At 52.8% G+C, this 16,621-nt stretch overlaps 3 protein-coding genes across 3 annotated transcripts; 1 reads left to right on the top strand and 2 right to left on the bottom strand.

Moving 5' to 3' along the window:
* Nucleotides 1-1,305: 1,305 nt before the first annotated feature.
* Nucleotides 1,306-3,084, bottom strand: BU25DRAFT_416175 (uncharacterized protein; the record flags this gene model as incomplete). Its single annotated transcript, XM_033707716.1, has 1 exon — nucleotides 1,306-3,084. A coding segment is annotated over one exon (1,434 nt), but the record flags the coding sequence as incomplete, so codon positions are not given.
* Nucleotides 3,085-6,090: 3,006 nt separating this feature from the next.
* Nucleotides 6,091-6,462, top strand: BU25DRAFT_354614 (uncharacterized protein; the record flags this gene model as incomplete). Its single annotated transcript, XM_033703517.1, has 1 exon — nucleotides 6,091-6,462. A coding segment is annotated over one exon (372 nt), but the record flags the coding sequence as incomplete, so codon positions are not given.
* A 3,281-nt stretch (nucleotides 6,463-9,743) lies between these two features.
* BU25DRAFT_452770 (glycosyltransferase family 2 protein) lies at nucleotides 9,744-16,502 on the bottom strand. Its single transcript, XM_033709811.1, has 7 exons — nucleotides 16,195-16,502; nucleotides 16,121-16,147; nucleotides 15,027-16,060; nucleotides 14,156-14,975; nucleotides 13,915-14,037; nucleotides 11,353-13,550; nucleotides 9,744-11,303 (listed from the first exon to the last, which is right to left on the bottom strand). Exons 1-7 carry the CDS (start codon nucleotides 16,230-16,232, stop codon nucleotides 10,012-10,014), a joined length of 5,532 nt encoding a protein of 1,843 aa, XP_033555602.1. The 5' UTR covers nucleotides 16,233-16,502; the 3' UTR covers nucleotides 9,744-10,011.
* Nucleotides 16,503-16,621: the final 119 nt, after the last annotated feature.

Here is a 16,621-nt window from a genome sequence, read left to right on the forward strand (position 1 = left end):
AGGCGCTGCGCCAGCAACTTTTAAGTGACCCTCGTCAGATAGCCGGTCTGCGCGCTCAGGATCCTGGACTCGCTGCTGCCGTCATGGACCCTAACACATGGAGAGAGGCCTTTACCAACAGGCAGCGTCAGCAACAGGAAGCCGAGCGGGAGCGCCGCAACCAGATCGCCCTGCTCAACGAAGACCCTTTCAACATCGATGCGCAGAGGAAGATCGAAGAGCTCATCCGTCAAGATCGCGTCGTCGAGAACTTGGAAAAGGCGTACAATGAGAACCCTGAGGGTACGTTCTGCCTTGATTATCACTTCCCTACCTTGTGCTAACATATACTAGTTTTTGTGCGCGTGCACATGCTCTACGTCAACACTGAAGTCAACCGCGTACCTGTCAAAGCATTCGTCGATTCTGGCGCCCAGGCTACCATCATGTCTCCTGAGTGCGCCGAGAGGTGCGGCATAATGCGTCTTATGGATACTCGTTATGCTGGTGTAGCTCGCGGTGTCGGCACGGCGCGTATTCTGGGTCGTGTGCATCATGCGATTATCAAGATCGGCGGCGCAGAGATGCCTTGCGCGTTTACCGTCATGGAAGGCAAGGACGTGGATTTGCTGTTCGGGCTGGACATGTTGAAGCGCTACAAGGCCAAAATTGATCTCGAGAAGAACGCACTCTGCTTCGAGGGCATCGAAGTACCGTTCCTGCACGAATCCGAGATCCCAAGATCATTCGAAGAGGCAGAAATGAATGAGCCCACTGTCGCTGGACCCAACGGAACCGAGATTGGCGCAAAGACGGGCGCTGTGCGACCTGCAGGTGCCACTGCATCTGCCGACCCATCCGTTGCTGCAGGACCTTCAACGTCACCACCACAGTCACAGCCAGCGCCCAGTGGTGCAGCTGGCAAGGCACCGGCAGCGTCCTCATCGTCCAGCAGTAGGTTTTCCGAGGCAGACATTGAGACCCTCATTGGCAGCACTGGGTCTTCCCGCGCACAGGTTATCGGAGCTCTGGAAGCTGCTGGCGGCAACCTCGATATGGCCGCTAGCATCCTTATGGGTTTCAATTGAGCTATACGGCCGTGCCACGTACGACTTACTTTGAGTCATCGACGATACCCTTCCTTTTTACGCTTCAGATGGCGAGCTTCGAGCTCACGGCATCAGCATTGCCTTTGTATTATTGAGATGAAACATCTATACAAAGTCGGTGTACCAGGACACGAGAAGCTACCTAGGTATAGACTAGGTAGACACAATGAATCATCATCAAAAATTCAATCGTGTTTTGCATTCGAGTGCATACTTGTGCTTTGCTATGCATCATTCACCTAATCTTGTACAAACACGGCTTCAGAACAGCCCCATCCTTCGCTGCACTCTGCTCATCCTCTTCCTCCTTAACCGCATTGAACTTCTTCCCCTTCATCCCCATCTTGAGTGCACTACTCGTCTTGAAGCTGCCCTTGGCGCCCGCACTCGTCCCCTCAGACCCAGCATTCTTGCCCTTGGTCGGCTGCGCGCCCTTGACAAACTGCAGCTTCACAAACATCTTGTTGCTCAGATCAATCGCGTCTCCGGGCCGTTCGGGCAGCGCGTCTAGCACGAACCCGCGGGTGCGTAGGACGTCGACGAAGGCGGATACGTCGGTGCCTTCGGGGCCTGATGCGCCGTCGACGGTTTGTGCAAGTTCGGCTTCGTCGGCGCTATCCTCTATTCCCTCTACATCGTCCTTTTTCTTCTCCTTCGGCCCCTTCTTCTTCGGTGGTTTGGCGCCTTTGTTCAATGAGCCGATACTGTTGATGGGAACAGCTTTCTTCTTCTCGACCCGCCCAAAGCGACTTTTGATTTCTGCGACCCAGAGCTCGCCTTTCCACCGCAGGATCCGGTAGGCTTCGTCGATGAAATCGAGCCAGTTTGTGCCCATTAGCGCGAGGCAGAAGATTGCAATGTCAGTGCTGTTCTCCTTCAGTGGTAAGGAAGAGATGTCGGCGACTGTCACGAGGGATTTTGAGGGGCCGGAGGGTTGGGACAGGTCGAAGGATTTGATGTCAATGTTGAGGGAGGAGAGATGCGGTTGCAGACGGTAGGAGAGCGAGGCTACGCCGCAGCCTAGATCGGCGATTAGGCATCTGGCACCGTGGGTTCGGGGGAGTGGTTTGTTGTTTCCTCTTGGGATGATCGGGTGGTTGTTTTCTTCTTCTGGTTCGGTGGCGGCTGCAATAGTGGCGCCTTTCTTCTTCTTCTCGCGCATTTGTGCTCTCCATGGGTCCTTGGCGATCTTTATAGATCCGCGTGCGAGGATGCTTGCTACATAGTCGTCGACAGGGTTCTGCGGCCAGACTTCGACTTGTTGCGCGAAGCCGCGGTGGTAGTCTTCGAACATGGACGGATCTTCGGTGAAGAGCGAGAGCGAGTCGGCGGACGGCTTGGTGTAGAGCGATTCGTTTAGGTGGCGGAAGCGCGCGCTGGCGAGCTTGCTGCGCATGGACTTCTGAAGGGGTGTGAGGCCTGCGGGCTCGGGGATGAGCGAGACGGCGTCCATGAGAGCGGGGGTTTCGACGGGTTTGCTGGTAGCATCCTCTGTCAGTTCTGCCTTCTCTGCTTTTTGTGCCTTGTGTTCCTTCTTCTGCTTCTTCTTCGACCGCTTGGACTCTGGGTCAGCAGGTTTCGGCCCTGTCACCGGCGCAGCGGCTCCCTCTGCTGTAGCGCCAGCTTCTGCGGCTTTCGCAGCAGCAGCCTCCTTCGTCGCAGCATTTTTTCTGGGTCCGCGCTTCCTCTTCTTGCTTTTCTTCTCTCCTTCAGCTGCCGCCTCAGCGTCGTCCTGCGCCGCCCGTTCCAGCGCTCGTGCTGGCAGATCTGAATCTCTTGGCGCCTCCGCCCTCTGTGCATCCGCCTTCGGTGCCTCCGCCTTCTGTGCCTCCGCCTTCTCCCATAGCTTTCCAAGGTCTTCGGTGTTGACCTGCTGCTCTTCCTGCGCCCTCTTCCGTTTCTGTGCTTTCTTGCCCAGTTTGTTCGGGTCTTGGGGTTTCGATTGCTCCACTTGAGCCGCAATTGGCGCGGAGACGTTCCAGCCGGGTACGCTGAACATGATTGCGGTGTGTACGTGGAGATGTGGTTTGGTTATGGCGTTCTGAGCGCTGCTGGGAAACTTCTTTTTTGGACAGGGATCTTTTGCCGAGAGCGCGGAGTGGGGCTCTAGCGCGGAGTTCACTGGGCCCACTTTCAACGAACACTCATGGTCTTGTGTCATCACAGCCCGGCACACGATTGCAATTACAGTTACACTACTATATTTGACCCGGAAGGTTCCGCTACACGTATTTACCAAGTTCTCAGTCATTACCTTAAAGTCATTGTGCGCTTGACGTGGCACTGACCAACCCATTTCGAGCTGGCGGCGTATGTATCCATGTAACATCGTTGGCTCTGGCTTGGGCCTGGGTTCTGGAATAAAGTGCTGGCCGCGCCGAGGAACACAGGTAGGGTCCCGAGCCCATTCGAAAAAGTTGCTTGAATCCGTCTGCTCTGGTGCCGACTTCTCAACGGCGGGTAACGGCTCGTGTCTCGGGAAGTTGCTCGTCTCCACCAGTGAGCAGTGCAAGGGCAGATGCTGGGGTCTGATAGCTTCTGCGCTTGTGTCGGGTCTTTCTGAATACCTCCTTGCAATCCTGATGCAAAGACCAAGAACCTGTAGAACGCTTCCAGGAACATCGTCAAATATCTGTGCAGCAGTGCCACTACGAATGGTGTGCAAACTGCAAGTCGGCCGGATGACGACTCGTTATCCTTCGGAACTTCAGCAGGTGCAGTTGAAAAGAATAGAGCAGTAGTGCCGGAGACATCATCGACAAACTCGGCAGGCTCCAGCTGCTCAAACCTCATTTGGTGCTTCAACTCGTTGATTGTCTTGGACCTCTCCACACCCGGCCTGTTTTTTGCCAAACACGGCACGGAAATACTCGCTCTTTGAAGCCTTAAGAGTCTGAGCTTCAGTTCGAACGTTTTCAGGTCCTTTGAAACCATTGAATTCTTCGAAAGGCGCCAGGATTTCCCCGTAGGGTTCTTGAGCGGTGTCGTATCCGGATCAAAGCGTGAGCTTCAAGCGGTAGGGTAGGAGCAAAGGCCACTTGTGAAGTTGACGTGTTTACCCTTTTTTGTCCACTTCCCATACTTGCGTGGTTTCCAATTCTTCGATCTCTTTCAAGTCAGCCATCACGTATTGTTCGATCTTCGACTCTAAGGTTCATAAAAGTAAGTGGCAAAGTAACGATAGATAACATGCGCTACTGAGGAAAAGGTCGAACATATACTGCGGCGACATTGAAGTGCTGGCCTGAATGCAACATGTGTATGCGTGATGCATCTGACCAGTCACTCCAGTTCAGTCATCGCCTGCTACTGAGATCATTAAAGCGCGTCACTCTTTTATGAACCATACCTCAACCACCTGCGTGTCCAACGGGACGTAGTACTGTACGGTTGAGGCCTATACTCGTAATCACCGCTCGGGTTTTGGCGTTGTTACGTGCTTACAGCTTGGGATAGGTTATTTTACAGACAATAACAGTAGTACGGCAGGTAAATTTCCTATTTTAGCTAGTTTGATAAGTTGGGTGAAGTGAGCCTCTGGGTAGCTTCTGATGCCTCTTGCAATATACAACTACTTAGTTTGACAAGGAGACTCTCCGACATACGGTTCTTGAGCCAATTCTTTTGTAGTTGAAGCACTTCAATAATACCATCAGAACCACTTCTTGTTGGAAGCGCTGGTAATGAACATGCATGAACAGTGGCATGCAAGTTCCGGACGAGTCATAATCGATATTGGTCTTTTAAGCTTAGCATAATGCATTGCTCGGATCCTCGAGATTGGCTCTACTCTATGTTGTTGCTGCTTGATCCGAGGTTTGATATTACACCTGATTACAACAAATCCCGTACATACTTATCCCTCGAGCTTGTCGATCAGCACAACGTACAAGGCAACTTGAAAAGTTCGATGATTTTGTGGACACTCCGACAGCTGTTGGAGATCGACGTGGGGAATTTCCAAATGGCGGATGTTGAGGTTAGAGGAGAGATTACGAACCACCCTCAACAGGTCTACAGTCAAACCTCATGGATCGGTCCAAGAGCTCTCAAGACTAACTGACCTGTCTCTCACCGAGGAAATACAACACAATCAAGTGATCGCGAATGGTCTGTGGTAGACTGGGTGAAAGGGGGAGCCTTATTGTCGGAACGAGAATTGCGGCTCAGGATACCCAACGCACAGTACGCAGATGGAAGGAAACTAGTATAATAATCCTAGTCGTGGCTGCCCCATTCGTGACTGTTGTCTTGTAATTGTTACACTTTCCTCTCTTGCGACACCTTCACTTACACCATAATCGCACTAAACGTGACAGCCAATCATGTTTTCATCCATCAGAGCGAGCGAATTCAGAGGTAAGTTCTAACCTTACAAGGACTATTACAAGGCGCTTAAGCCAAGCTCCATCGTGCGCCGCTGCACAGCATGTTGTGGCTTTCTAGCTGGTGCCTCCGCTTACCCTGGTCCTTTTGTCGTTCAGCTGAGACTGCAAGAATGAAACTTGATCGCTGACCTTTGGTCTTTACTTCCTACACTCCACAGCAAATCACTCACAGGTCTACCAGCAATCATCTCTTCACAAGTAAGACCATAGATTACGAAGAAGAACGCCCATTTGGAACTGTCCTGTTTACAGCTCCTACCTCATCGATCATAATGGTTTCAGCGGCATTATCACCGTCGACTACAGTTAGTACATATAACGCTGTCCCGATACCATGTGATACCAGCGGGTGTATTTGACTTCTGAAGGTTCTGCGGGATAGGTCAGAAGACGATCCTTCGAAAACACCAGTGTCGTGCAAGCTCCATGTCACCAGACTAGACAACGCTCTACCTTTTACTGCACCATCCTATATGTGAGGCGACGCTAAGGATAAGGAAGGGTTACTCCTAAACTGGTCGCAATTTCTTGTCGGCAGAAATTCATGTAGCTTCTTGCAGCAGGCACACGCAGATCTAGTTCGAGAAGTCTATCACGTGCAGATGTTCTAGGTCGACACACTTTGTATAGATCAGCCGAACGTCTTGGAGCGCAATCAACAAGTTGCCCTGATGGGTCGGGTATATCCAAGAGCTTCGGAGGTGCTGATATGGCTTGGACCGGCATCTCGGAACCTTACTCGCGCGATGACCTTTCTGAAAGATACTGATTTCGTTCCATACCGTTGGCCAGAGAACTGTCCATCGACCATCCTCAAAGACATTCCTTTTGAAGGCATGAAGGAGCTTACCAAACATCCTTACTGGACACGAGCAGTCACATTTTATGATATATCGGTGCTTTGCAAAATGTACGAAGCCCCTTGGCTTTTAGCTCAATATCATCAAACACACGTCATAGGTGAGCAAGAGCTTCCGAGTGGCTAGCTAAGGCTGGTTGATGGGATGGGTGCCAGTCTGGGTGCCAGTACACAGGGCAGAACGTGGGATACTTTAGGGCACCAAAACAATTAATCACTTACATGTGTGCCTGCATACTATACTGTGGTACATACAGTTATTGTTCGCTAGCGGTCCGTTGCAGTGTTTGCCAGCGGTCCGTTGCAGTGTCAACCCTTCCACAGTTATTGTGCCAAAATTCAGGAGGGTCCGTACATTTCGCAAACGATTATATTGTGGTTCCAGAGGTGCAAGCCCAGAAAACCTGCGGAATCTTGCGAGATAGCTTCAATCTAGAGAAATGCTCTATAGCACATCCTGTGACTGTTTATGGAGTAAGGAGGTCACGTGTGTCACATGTATTGGTGCGGTACTCTTGCTTGTCCCAACAAGCACCTTCTACCCTCAGCTGCACTGTAGATACGTCATATAAAACAGACCCTGCTGATGGCCTTGTAAGAGGTCAGCACGGAACAACGACAACAGAATATACTGAATTTAATGCTTCACGCGGTTCTACGCTAACTTACTGCCCTGTGCAGTTACACCTTCATTTATTGCATTTACTGCAACATATCCCCATATGAAAGTGGTATGTGGCATCTACTCCGCAACGCTGCCTTGAAGATGCTGTACGCTCGGGAGAATTGGCAGGATCCGTCGAAGCGTGGATATGTCGATCCTTGCGGCCTCAGACTTCGGGATCTGTGCTGCGCTGATCTACGGGGATCGAGTCTACTCGATCATTGCTCTCATGCATCCTGACTCTTCCAGGACCTTACCAGACAACAAAAAGTCTGCTGTAGATTTGTTTGTGGACATCATCGATAGCCATTCTGATCAAACGCGAAGTGCCTCATGGAAACACTCGAGCTCGATCATTTCCATCCTGAAATGTACAAAAAGTGGAACCCTCTTATGCGAACTCAGGCTACGTTGTTTCAGCGGACGTGGAGATTGCCTTCTGGTCGTATCAAGGTACGCCTGGAGTTATCTTTGAGGTGGTGAAGAGCAGAGACGCTTCGGCAGTGCGAGAACTGCGTTGAAAGCACTACGCATGGATCGAACAGACGATGACTGGGTTGAGGTATGATTGCATGCAATGTCACTTTCAGTTCATGTACATGAGTACTCATCATACCGTCGAGTTGAGTGGCCGAGGCACCGCCAACATGTGTCGAGTGTCATGCGCCACTTCTGCATTAGGTTTTGTTGCAGTAAATGCAATAAGTGAAATTGTAACCGCGCAGGGCAGTAAGTCAGGGGTAACCGCGCGAAGCAGTAAAATCGGTATATTCTGTTGTGTTGTTCTGTGAATGTCTCTCACCCGGCAATCATCAGGGTCTGTTTACATGACGTATCTGTCGTGCAGCCAGAAAGTGCTGTTGGAACAGGCAAGAGTACTGCACCAGCACACGTGGCAGACATGACCTCTTCACTTCATAAACCGTCACAGGTTTCCACCTCATCCTTGCCGACACCATGCCTCATACACCAACACTCATATATACACAGAAAGATTTGACGGCCACATCCAACCTTTAATGCCGTCGGTAATTGGCACAATTTTCCGTATGCGCCGTTGTCTCTCTTGAAAAGACTGGCCGTCAGCACACGATTGGTGGATCCTTCACTTCTTCACAGGCACCAGCAACTCAGCCTTGCCATTGCCAATTCTATTACCAAACTGACCATTACCTTTGCGACCATTACAGTCGTCGCGATGCAGCTGCGAACACGGAAAATAGAACGCACAAATCCGACCTCGCGCAGAATTGTTGTCGATAAGGTCGTTCGACGCCGCCATGCTGCTATAATCAAGGAAGTTGAGACGAACACATGAACCACCAAATCGGAAAGTACCTACGACGCTACCCCATTACCAATGAATGAAGGTTCACATCCGAGTATTGGAGATTGTGAACCACCCCTCGATCGATGCACCGATATCCTACACCCTTCGTGCAATCTCGTTTGACGAACTTAAGAACAAAGGTAGTTCATATATCGCTTTGTTATACATGCGGGGGATGGACAAGCTACGAATGCAATCACTTTGAATGGAAGATCTTACTCGATTCGACAAAGTCTCTAGGATTTCCTCCATCGGATACGACTGGGTCAACTCTGTGGAAATGCTGATACACGGTATCTCTGAACGACGCGCTGTGTATCAGTCACACGAGCATTTTGGAAAGAAACCAGCAGGCCACTTTATAGGAGCAGATGTACACTAAAGCTTCTCAAGTCTTGATTTGGCTTGGGGGGTTGGGAGCGAAGATGTGCACAAAGCCATGGATGTTCTTGTGGACCCAGTTTCCAAGAGCAACAAGTATCTTAACTTGGGAAGTTTGTACGACGGGGTCCTAGAACTGCTCCAGCGCGACTACGGGTCAGGATCCTGGATTATTAAGGAATGCGTCTTGGCTATGGAGCTGAGGCTACGATGTGGTCACTTACGTGTAGCTTGTGTGCATATCTGGGACGTGTTCGGGATGTGGTTTGCCGATTCTGTGGATTTCAAGATTTCCGATCCTTTCAGATGGGGCAATTATACCAAGAACGGCGTGATAGTCACCCCATTGCAAGAAACTGCGACTATCGAGGTTCTCGTCGTGCAGGAGCAGTGGTACAATGTAAATGACTGCAGCCGTCGCTGTTCCACCCTATGGAAAGACGGTGCATGGGCCTTGGTATAGGCGCTGCTAGTCTGTTCCGATGTCAGGGGCCGGATATATGATATGACTGCTCTCATGGATCCTGGTTACAGAGTAGTTCCAGACTATAACAAGACTGTCGGGGACCTATTGATCGTGCTTGTTCATCAACACTTGGAGTGGGTCCTTGATCGAAGCCTTTGCGTCCGGAACCTCGCAGTTCTCCTTGAGATGATGCCGTTCCGTTCAAAGCCGAGGGACTGGCCGCTATTGATGAAGGTGACGGCGGAGGAAGCGTGTGTATGGGAGGACCTAGAGCAGAAGCTTCAATGGGGACCTTTGACTCCATTAGAGTTGGTAGAACCTCGTGAAAATGGATCATCTGATTTTGAGGTTGTTATGGATAAGCTACGTACTTCGTTATAGCAATTAGTATCATGACCCTTAAAAGCTGTACATCTTGTATCTACCAAGCAGATCTGGTCTGCCGCCCAAGGTAGGTGATGCAACAACTGCGCCTGCCTGCATGAGGTAGCGGCATACATAACATCGATCGCACCACTATCTTAGAGATTGGTCACTGGATCAATTGTACGAAGAAGGATATGCTTTCGTTATATACATCTCATCCCCAGTATACAAGCTCTATTCGTATCTCCAATGCCGCTCACTGTTGCTACATGACGAGACGTGCACAGGTAAGGTATCTAAGTAATGTCCAACGCTTGCTCAAAACGCCAAAAACCCAACATTACTTACTTTTCGTGAATTCGTAACCTTCTTCCTTCTCTTGACTGCTTACACAACAACCGTTTCCGCATCATTTCCCAACCAAGCCTCGAGTCGAGAACTCCTTCGGCCTCGCTTCCATGCGCTACATCTACCGCCCGACCGAGCTCCCACCCCAGTTACTCGGCGAAATGCTACTGAGCTTGCTGGAGATAGAAGACTTGCTGAACCACGCACTACTAACCACACTCCCGCCATAACTCCCTCCGAACCCAAACTTCCACCACTTGCCCTTCCTCTTACTCTTAATGCCACCCCCAAGCCCCGTCGTGCCCCCCTTCTTATCCTCAATTTTGTCCTCCCACTTGAGTTTTGTCTCCATCGCCGTATGAATGCTGTTGATGATGAGGAAGGAAGTGGAGCCAACGGCGCGGAAAAATGCGAGCGCGGCGACGCTCCACAGGATGAAGGTCAGGTAGAAGTTATTCGTGACTTTCTTATTGCCGTACGCTTCGGAGACGGCCATGGCGAGGATGGCGTTGCTGATGAGCCAGATGACGACCATATACGTCCTCACCGCGCGATAATAATCTTCTTGTTGCTGACTCTCGCTCATGGGTTTCTCAGGGACTTCGACGCGGTCGCGCAGGTTGCGCAGGGCTTCGTCGTAACCCGAATCGATGTCGAGCTGCTCCGAGGGCATTTCCAGCTCGACGACGTTCCCTGCTTTGGCTTTTGCGTCACCCAGATCGGTTTTGGCCACGTTGTCGCCCTTGGTGCCCCAAGTAATGTCGTGCGTGTTGCAGAAGGCGTAGACCTGTAGTGTCGCGATGTAACTCGGTAGCAGAGCAAAGTACTGCGCGGACGAGGTGAACATGTGCCAGGGATCGAGGTACATGAAGGACATGAGGAAGTACAGGCCGATTGTTGTTGCTGTGGAGATGATGAGGTTGGTGAAGGTGTTGTTTCCGATTGTTTTGGGGGCGTCGGTGTTTTTGAGCTGATAGACGACGATGTAGATGGAGGCGAAGGTTGTGTACGCCATGATGAGACCGTAGCCGATCATGCTCCAGAGAAACATCTTCTTCGCGCCTTGGGGACGATTACCCATGGAGAGGATGAACTGCATGCAGATGAGTAGCGTGCAGGTGTAGCGGAGGATGTAGAAGATGACTTTGCCGATGCTGTGGCCAAAGGGATCCATCTCTGGGTCAGCGAGCGAACCGGCGACAAAGTAGAAGGTGAGATAGAAGTTTGCAAGCGAGAAGAACGTAAACATAAGTTGCACGAACTGGTAGACGAATTCGATGTGGAGGAGGATCTTGCGCCAGAGGGTGTGGTCGGTCGACCAGACTTGCTTGAAGTGGAGCAGTGAGTAGACGGCTGCGAAGAAGGCACCGTTGAGCCAACGTCGACGTTGTGAGATGAACTCAGGCACCGAGTCTACCAATCGTTAGTGTTGTCCTACTATTGAGCAAGTTGCACGACTTACCAGGCACATCAGTCTCACCAGTCGCAGCCTTGACATACTTCAAGACCCACTGTTCACTACGCTTCGCCACCAACTCCCAACACAGGATACGATCTTCAGCAAGGTACATGTTCGCAGTAAACACATCCGCATCCTGACCGTGCAGCGTCTCTCCCTTGAAGTACTGGCTCAGCGGACCATGACCTGTGTGGTCGTTCTGTAGCGCATGGTATCGGTACGCTGACAGCGCACCAGGCAACACGGTGATGTAGCCGAAGACCGACTCCAGCGGCTTGTCGAGGATGTTGGACATCTTGTACTCAAAGTTCTGCGACGCGACAAGCGGGTTGAGAAGACCGAGCCAGGCCTTGCCCTTGCCAGCTTTGATCTCGCCCGCGGCTCCGGCAACGGAAGAGTCGGTGTCGAACGCCTTCCAGAGGTGGTACAGCGCTTTGGGCCCGGGCTTCGTTCCAACGTCGAGGAGGATGCAGATGTTCGGGTTCAAGGCACGACCGAAAGCATTGAAGAACCATCGATGCGAGTTCAGCTTCTTCGAGTTGGCTTCCTTTAAGCAGAAGATCATCTGGCACGGCACGATGCCCTTCTCAGCACCCTTGAACTTCAGGTCCGAGTCGAGCGAGACCTGTGTTGTGTATTCGTAGACGTGCGCTGTGACTTCGCGCTGGTTGACGTGGTTCTTCGCAATACCCTCCTGGAAGCATCCCATGGCTGCGATGGCATCCAGCGTACGAGGGTGTACTTTGCTTCGTCCGTCGGAGATAATGCATACGACAATCTTCTGCCAGCCGTCTTTCCCCCAAGTCCGTGACTTCATGCGCGAGCAGAAGTGGCTGATGTTCTGCATGACACCGTGCATTGTGCGTGTAAAGTCGATTTCGTTCTCGTTGTACATGGTGACACAGATGAAGAGCTCCGTCTCACGCGGGTTTCCGAGGTTCTGGCGCAGCTTGTATCCGCGGTCAACATAGTCATCTGGATCGCAGGTAACGGCTGTGTAGCGCATGTGGGTGAACTCGACGTCGTCTCTCCGTGGGAGGAAGCTGTATAAGATGGTGGGGATCTTACACTCCAGGATCAGCTCGCCGTTGATCAGTCGGACCTCCTTCTTCGTCATGACGGCGTCTCGTGCGCCTCGCCGCGGCATCGCACCGGTGGGAGCAGGCCCATAGTGCTCGTCCTTGTCGTCTATGTTCGTGTAGCCGTCGGTGTATGTGTCGTCGGACATGTAGGAGCCCCGCGATTCGAAGTCGGGACGGCGGTCGTACGTCTTATCGTCGTCGAAAGGGTCGTCGCCGAAAGGGTCGTCGTCGATGGGTATCGCGGTCATGTCGCCCATGTCTCCGCCTCTCTCTGCGTCGCGGGTCACGGGTCGGGCGCCACCAGCGAAGAGTGGCTGGGGAGGCAGTGGCCGCCTAGGACTGCCGGGTCGCGTCGGACTCCCTGGTCGCGGGCTGCCGTCTAGTGTCTCCGGCTCGTACTGTGTCGATGCGGGCGGTCGGGCATAGTCGAAGGAGGTGCGCGTGGGCGAGTAGGGGCGGTCGGCCGACAGTGGCCTGCGGTATGGCTGGTACGGGGGCGACGAGCCGTCGGCGGGCGGAGGCATGTTGGGCGCCGTGTCCAGCACTGACTGCGTCCGCGAGAGGCCCGACACGGACGAGGCGGTCGGGTGGTATGCGCGCGGGGCGGGCTCTGTTGGTCTGCGGAGAGGTTGCATTGGTAAGCCATGGTCATACGGCTCGAGCTTCGGCTTGGACGCGTAGATGGAGTCGCTCAGGCGCGACTTGAGCGTCTTCCGCCGCGGCATGGACTGCGACGGCGGGGCATGCGACGGCGACGCCTTCAGCGCATCGCCGGCCTCGCGCAGGAAATCGACAATGTCGGCCTCGGCCGTCTTCGTCTTGCCCACTTCCGACGGCGTCATCTTCTCGCCCAGCGCTGCCGTGGTGCTGTTCGCGCCCGACATGAAATCTGAAGCGTCGTCGAACGAGCGTCTTCTGAGCGTGCAGGGAGACGTCAATCTCGGGTACGAAACGACGGATTGTACAGGAATGACAGTCAAAGTGAAAGTGAAAGTGAAAGTGAAAGTGAAAGTGAAAGCGAATGCGAAAGTGAAAGTGAAAGTGAAACCACGACACACAACAAAGACACTCACTGGTAGCTGTCCTCCACGTTTGTCAACAAGCGCATTGTTGAGCTCCCTTGCATCGACGGCAAGAGCTCATCCTCGTCGTATGCAGGCGGCCGTCCATAGCGTCCGCCATCCGGCGTCGTGGGCCGGTTCATCCTTGCGACGCGCGCCGCTGTGTGTGCTGCGAAAAGACAATAAACTCAATGATGCAATGACTGTCCCTGCTGCAGTTTGGGTAACGATGGAAATGCGCCAAAAATTGGGTATGAATGAGTCTCGAATTGGGTGGGACTGCTGTCGTAGGGCGGCGTGAGCTGTCGGACCCAGCGGAGTCGTGGGGTGTGAATGTTGACAACTCGGGCGTTTCCCCAGCAACCACGCGCTAGATCCATAAGGCGGCCTGGCGCGTGGCTTAGACCAGCGACAACTCATACCCAATCTGGACCTCCGCAGCAGATCCACTAGTCGCCGTGCAACCAGTCCGCTGCAGTGCTACTGCTGGTGTACACGTCTGAAACTTCGGGTGCCAGTTGCCATTGGGCTCTCGCGTTGCCAGGCTGCAGGTACGGAGTACAGGCGCTTGAGATGTTCGTCTAGGATACAAGCACGCCTTTGAAGTACGCTTCCACACCAACAAAGCCCTCCTCGTCCACCGAGTCCACGTATCCAACATACTGATCCGGTCTTGTCACCACGACGCACCCAGTCTCCTTGTCTACGCCGTAGTTTTTGTAGGCATCGCCAAAACCCTCGTGGTAGCTGACGTCGTCCACATACACCGAGTCGTAGTCCCATCCCATCTTGCTGTCGAAGGGATGCAGCACGTCTGGGAAGTCGCGCAGGAGCTCAACCTCAGTGCGCTTGGAAGCGTGGCATGTCAGGAGGGCGATGCTCTTGTGAACGTGCGGCGCAAGGAGAGCAGACGAAGTGAGGTGCTGACAGAACACCTTCAGGCGAGCCTGCTGTTGTGGGTTGACCATATTTCCGGCGAATACGATAATGCGGAATCGTCCATCGCTTCTCAGCTTCTCCTGGAACTCCCATGGCCGTGCATCAGACTGGTTCAAGACCTTGTAGCTTGGGAATCGCATGCCGAGCTTGACGTTAGTCGCGAGCTCCTGCCTGCCCACGACCTTTCGATGATGTGCGCTTGATACATCTGTGCCGTCGCCTTGATCAGCGGAGCTGCCTAGCTTAGCGACGAGCATGCTCGTGCCGTAGTCGACGGAGAGACCGGACGCGAACATGTTTCCGTTGAGGAATGCTTGCTTGAAGTCCTCCATGCTCACGCCCGCTTCGTCCATGACATCCTTTGCCGGGCGGCCTGAGAACAACCGCGAAAACTTGTGGTCGAAGTCAATGAGGTCTCGTGCGATTCTGCGTCGCTCGGACTGGTAGGTCTTCAGGATCGAGGGCTGAGCGATGCCTTTGACGACCAGCCCTAGCTTCCATCCCAGGTTGAATGAGTCCTGCATGCTGACATTCATACCTTGTCCTTCATACTTTGTTAGCAATCCAAGCATATGCAGGATGGGTCAGAACTTACCAGCCTTCGGTGAGTGGGTATGCACCGCATCACCAGTTAGAAACACGCGGCTTTGGTAGTCGAAGTTCGTACCGACTCGCTGGCCAATCTGGTACGCAGTGAACCAGTCGCAATACTCATAGGTCAGTGAGTACGGCGCAACGATCTTCTGCGCAGCTTTGATGATAGTTTCAGGCGTGATCTTCGACCGATCAGCACGACCTGAGGCGTCCGGCTTGATATCAGTAAGCTGGATGTACAGTCGAACCAGCTTCTCTTCGCGAGGAATGACCATCAGCGACCCAGAAGATGCACTATGGACGGCACATCGATTGCGAATGTCGGGGAAGTCGGTGATGGGTACGATGTCTAGAACACCCCAAACGAAGTCCGTCGGTTCACCCTCGAGCTGGAATCCTAGCTGTCTTCTCGTCCAGCTATGTGCTCCATCGCATCCCACCATATACTTCGCTCTTACGGTCTCCGTGCTGCCCTTATTCTCCCTTCCCTTCCTGATCAAGTCGTCGGTGTCGTCGTCTACCAAATTACTCCTGAATAGCCCGTCACTAACGGTTTGCCCATTCGCTTGGGCCGGCGCAGCCTCCTCATCCGTGAGATGTCTCAACTGCACCTTGATGGGGTAGTTGTCCGTTGAGTGGTCATCGCACCTTTCCTCGTCAATCTCCAACGAGTCCGGTAGCACAGCTCTTTCGACTCGTAGCGTATCTTTGGAGTGCTTCTTGATGTGATCAAGGAAGAAGCGCTCGATGCGCCCTTGATGTAGCACAATCTGCGTGAATCTCGACAGACCAGCTGGTACGTCAGGAACACGGTCGCTTCTCCTCAACACCCCGTCTTCGCCAGGGTTCCACATGCACATCTCGATCATGTGGTTTGCTTCCTTCCAGGCGCGGTCGGCAAACCCAAAGCTGTCGAAAATCTCAAGCGACCGGAGTTGTAGACCGTCAGCTTGTCCAGCGTAGATTTTGGTGCTGCGTTTGTCGACGATGCGGGCATTGATGCCCATACGAGCCATCCATGCTGCCATCATCATGCTGAGGGATGTCTGGTTAGTATGGACTACCTCCGGGACTCTGCTTGTTGAGAATGCTCACCCAGCTGGCCCGGCGCCAATGATGAGACTGTACTATGTCAGCGAAGATCCTTCCTTATTTGCATTCGTACGTACACATCGCACTTCGACTCCGAAGACTCAGTTACTGCCATGTTTGCGGTTTATCTCTCACTGAATGGAGGATACCTATGGTCCGAAAAGCCACCCCGCAACTACTATCAAACTAAGAAACAGAGCGAAAATAGCGGTCGACACGTCAACAGCCAGTTCGAGAGTAACCACCCAGGACGGGCTCGTGATATACATCTTAGACGTCATATCGCTTCTCCGCCCAGCAGGTGCGGCAGCACATCTCGGAGCTGCGGGAACCCACTTCAAGCCGTGGGATGCAAAACACCCGCGTGCTGTTTCGAGCTGTTTACCCCACAACGCGCAAAGCTCGAGCCAGTCGAAGTGGCGCTTCGTCGGATCCCGCGACTTGTGATTGGCGAGTGAGGATCGTGGTGTGGGCGAGCGAATGTTCGTCAGGAGTTTGTCAAAG

Source organism: Macroventuria anomochaeta, assembly GCF_010093625.1.
Source record: "Macroventuria anomochaeta strain CBS 525.71 unplaced genomic scaffold BU25scaffold_56, whole genome shotgun sequence".
Classification (NCBI taxonomy): Eukaryota; Fungi; Ascomycota; class Dothideomycetes; order Pleosporales; family Didymellaceae; genus Macroventuria; species Macroventuria anomochaeta.

What these genes read in the sequence shown, in the direction of transcription:
- BU25DRAFT_452770 (XM_033709811.1), bottom strand. Translation starts at nt 16,232, where the DNA reads ATGGCAGTAACTGAGTCTTCGGAGTCGAAGTGCGATGT. An exon ending in TCGGAGTCGAAGTGCGATGT is followed by an intron (nt 16,148 to 16,194) that starts GTACGTACGAAT and finishes GACATAGTACAG; the next exon opens with TCTCATCATTGGCGCCGGGC. An exon ending in TACCCACTCACCGAAGGCTG is followed by an intron (nt 14,976 to 15,026) that starts GTAAGTTCTGAC and finishes CAAAGTATGAAG; the next exon opens with GACAAGGTATGAATGTCAGC.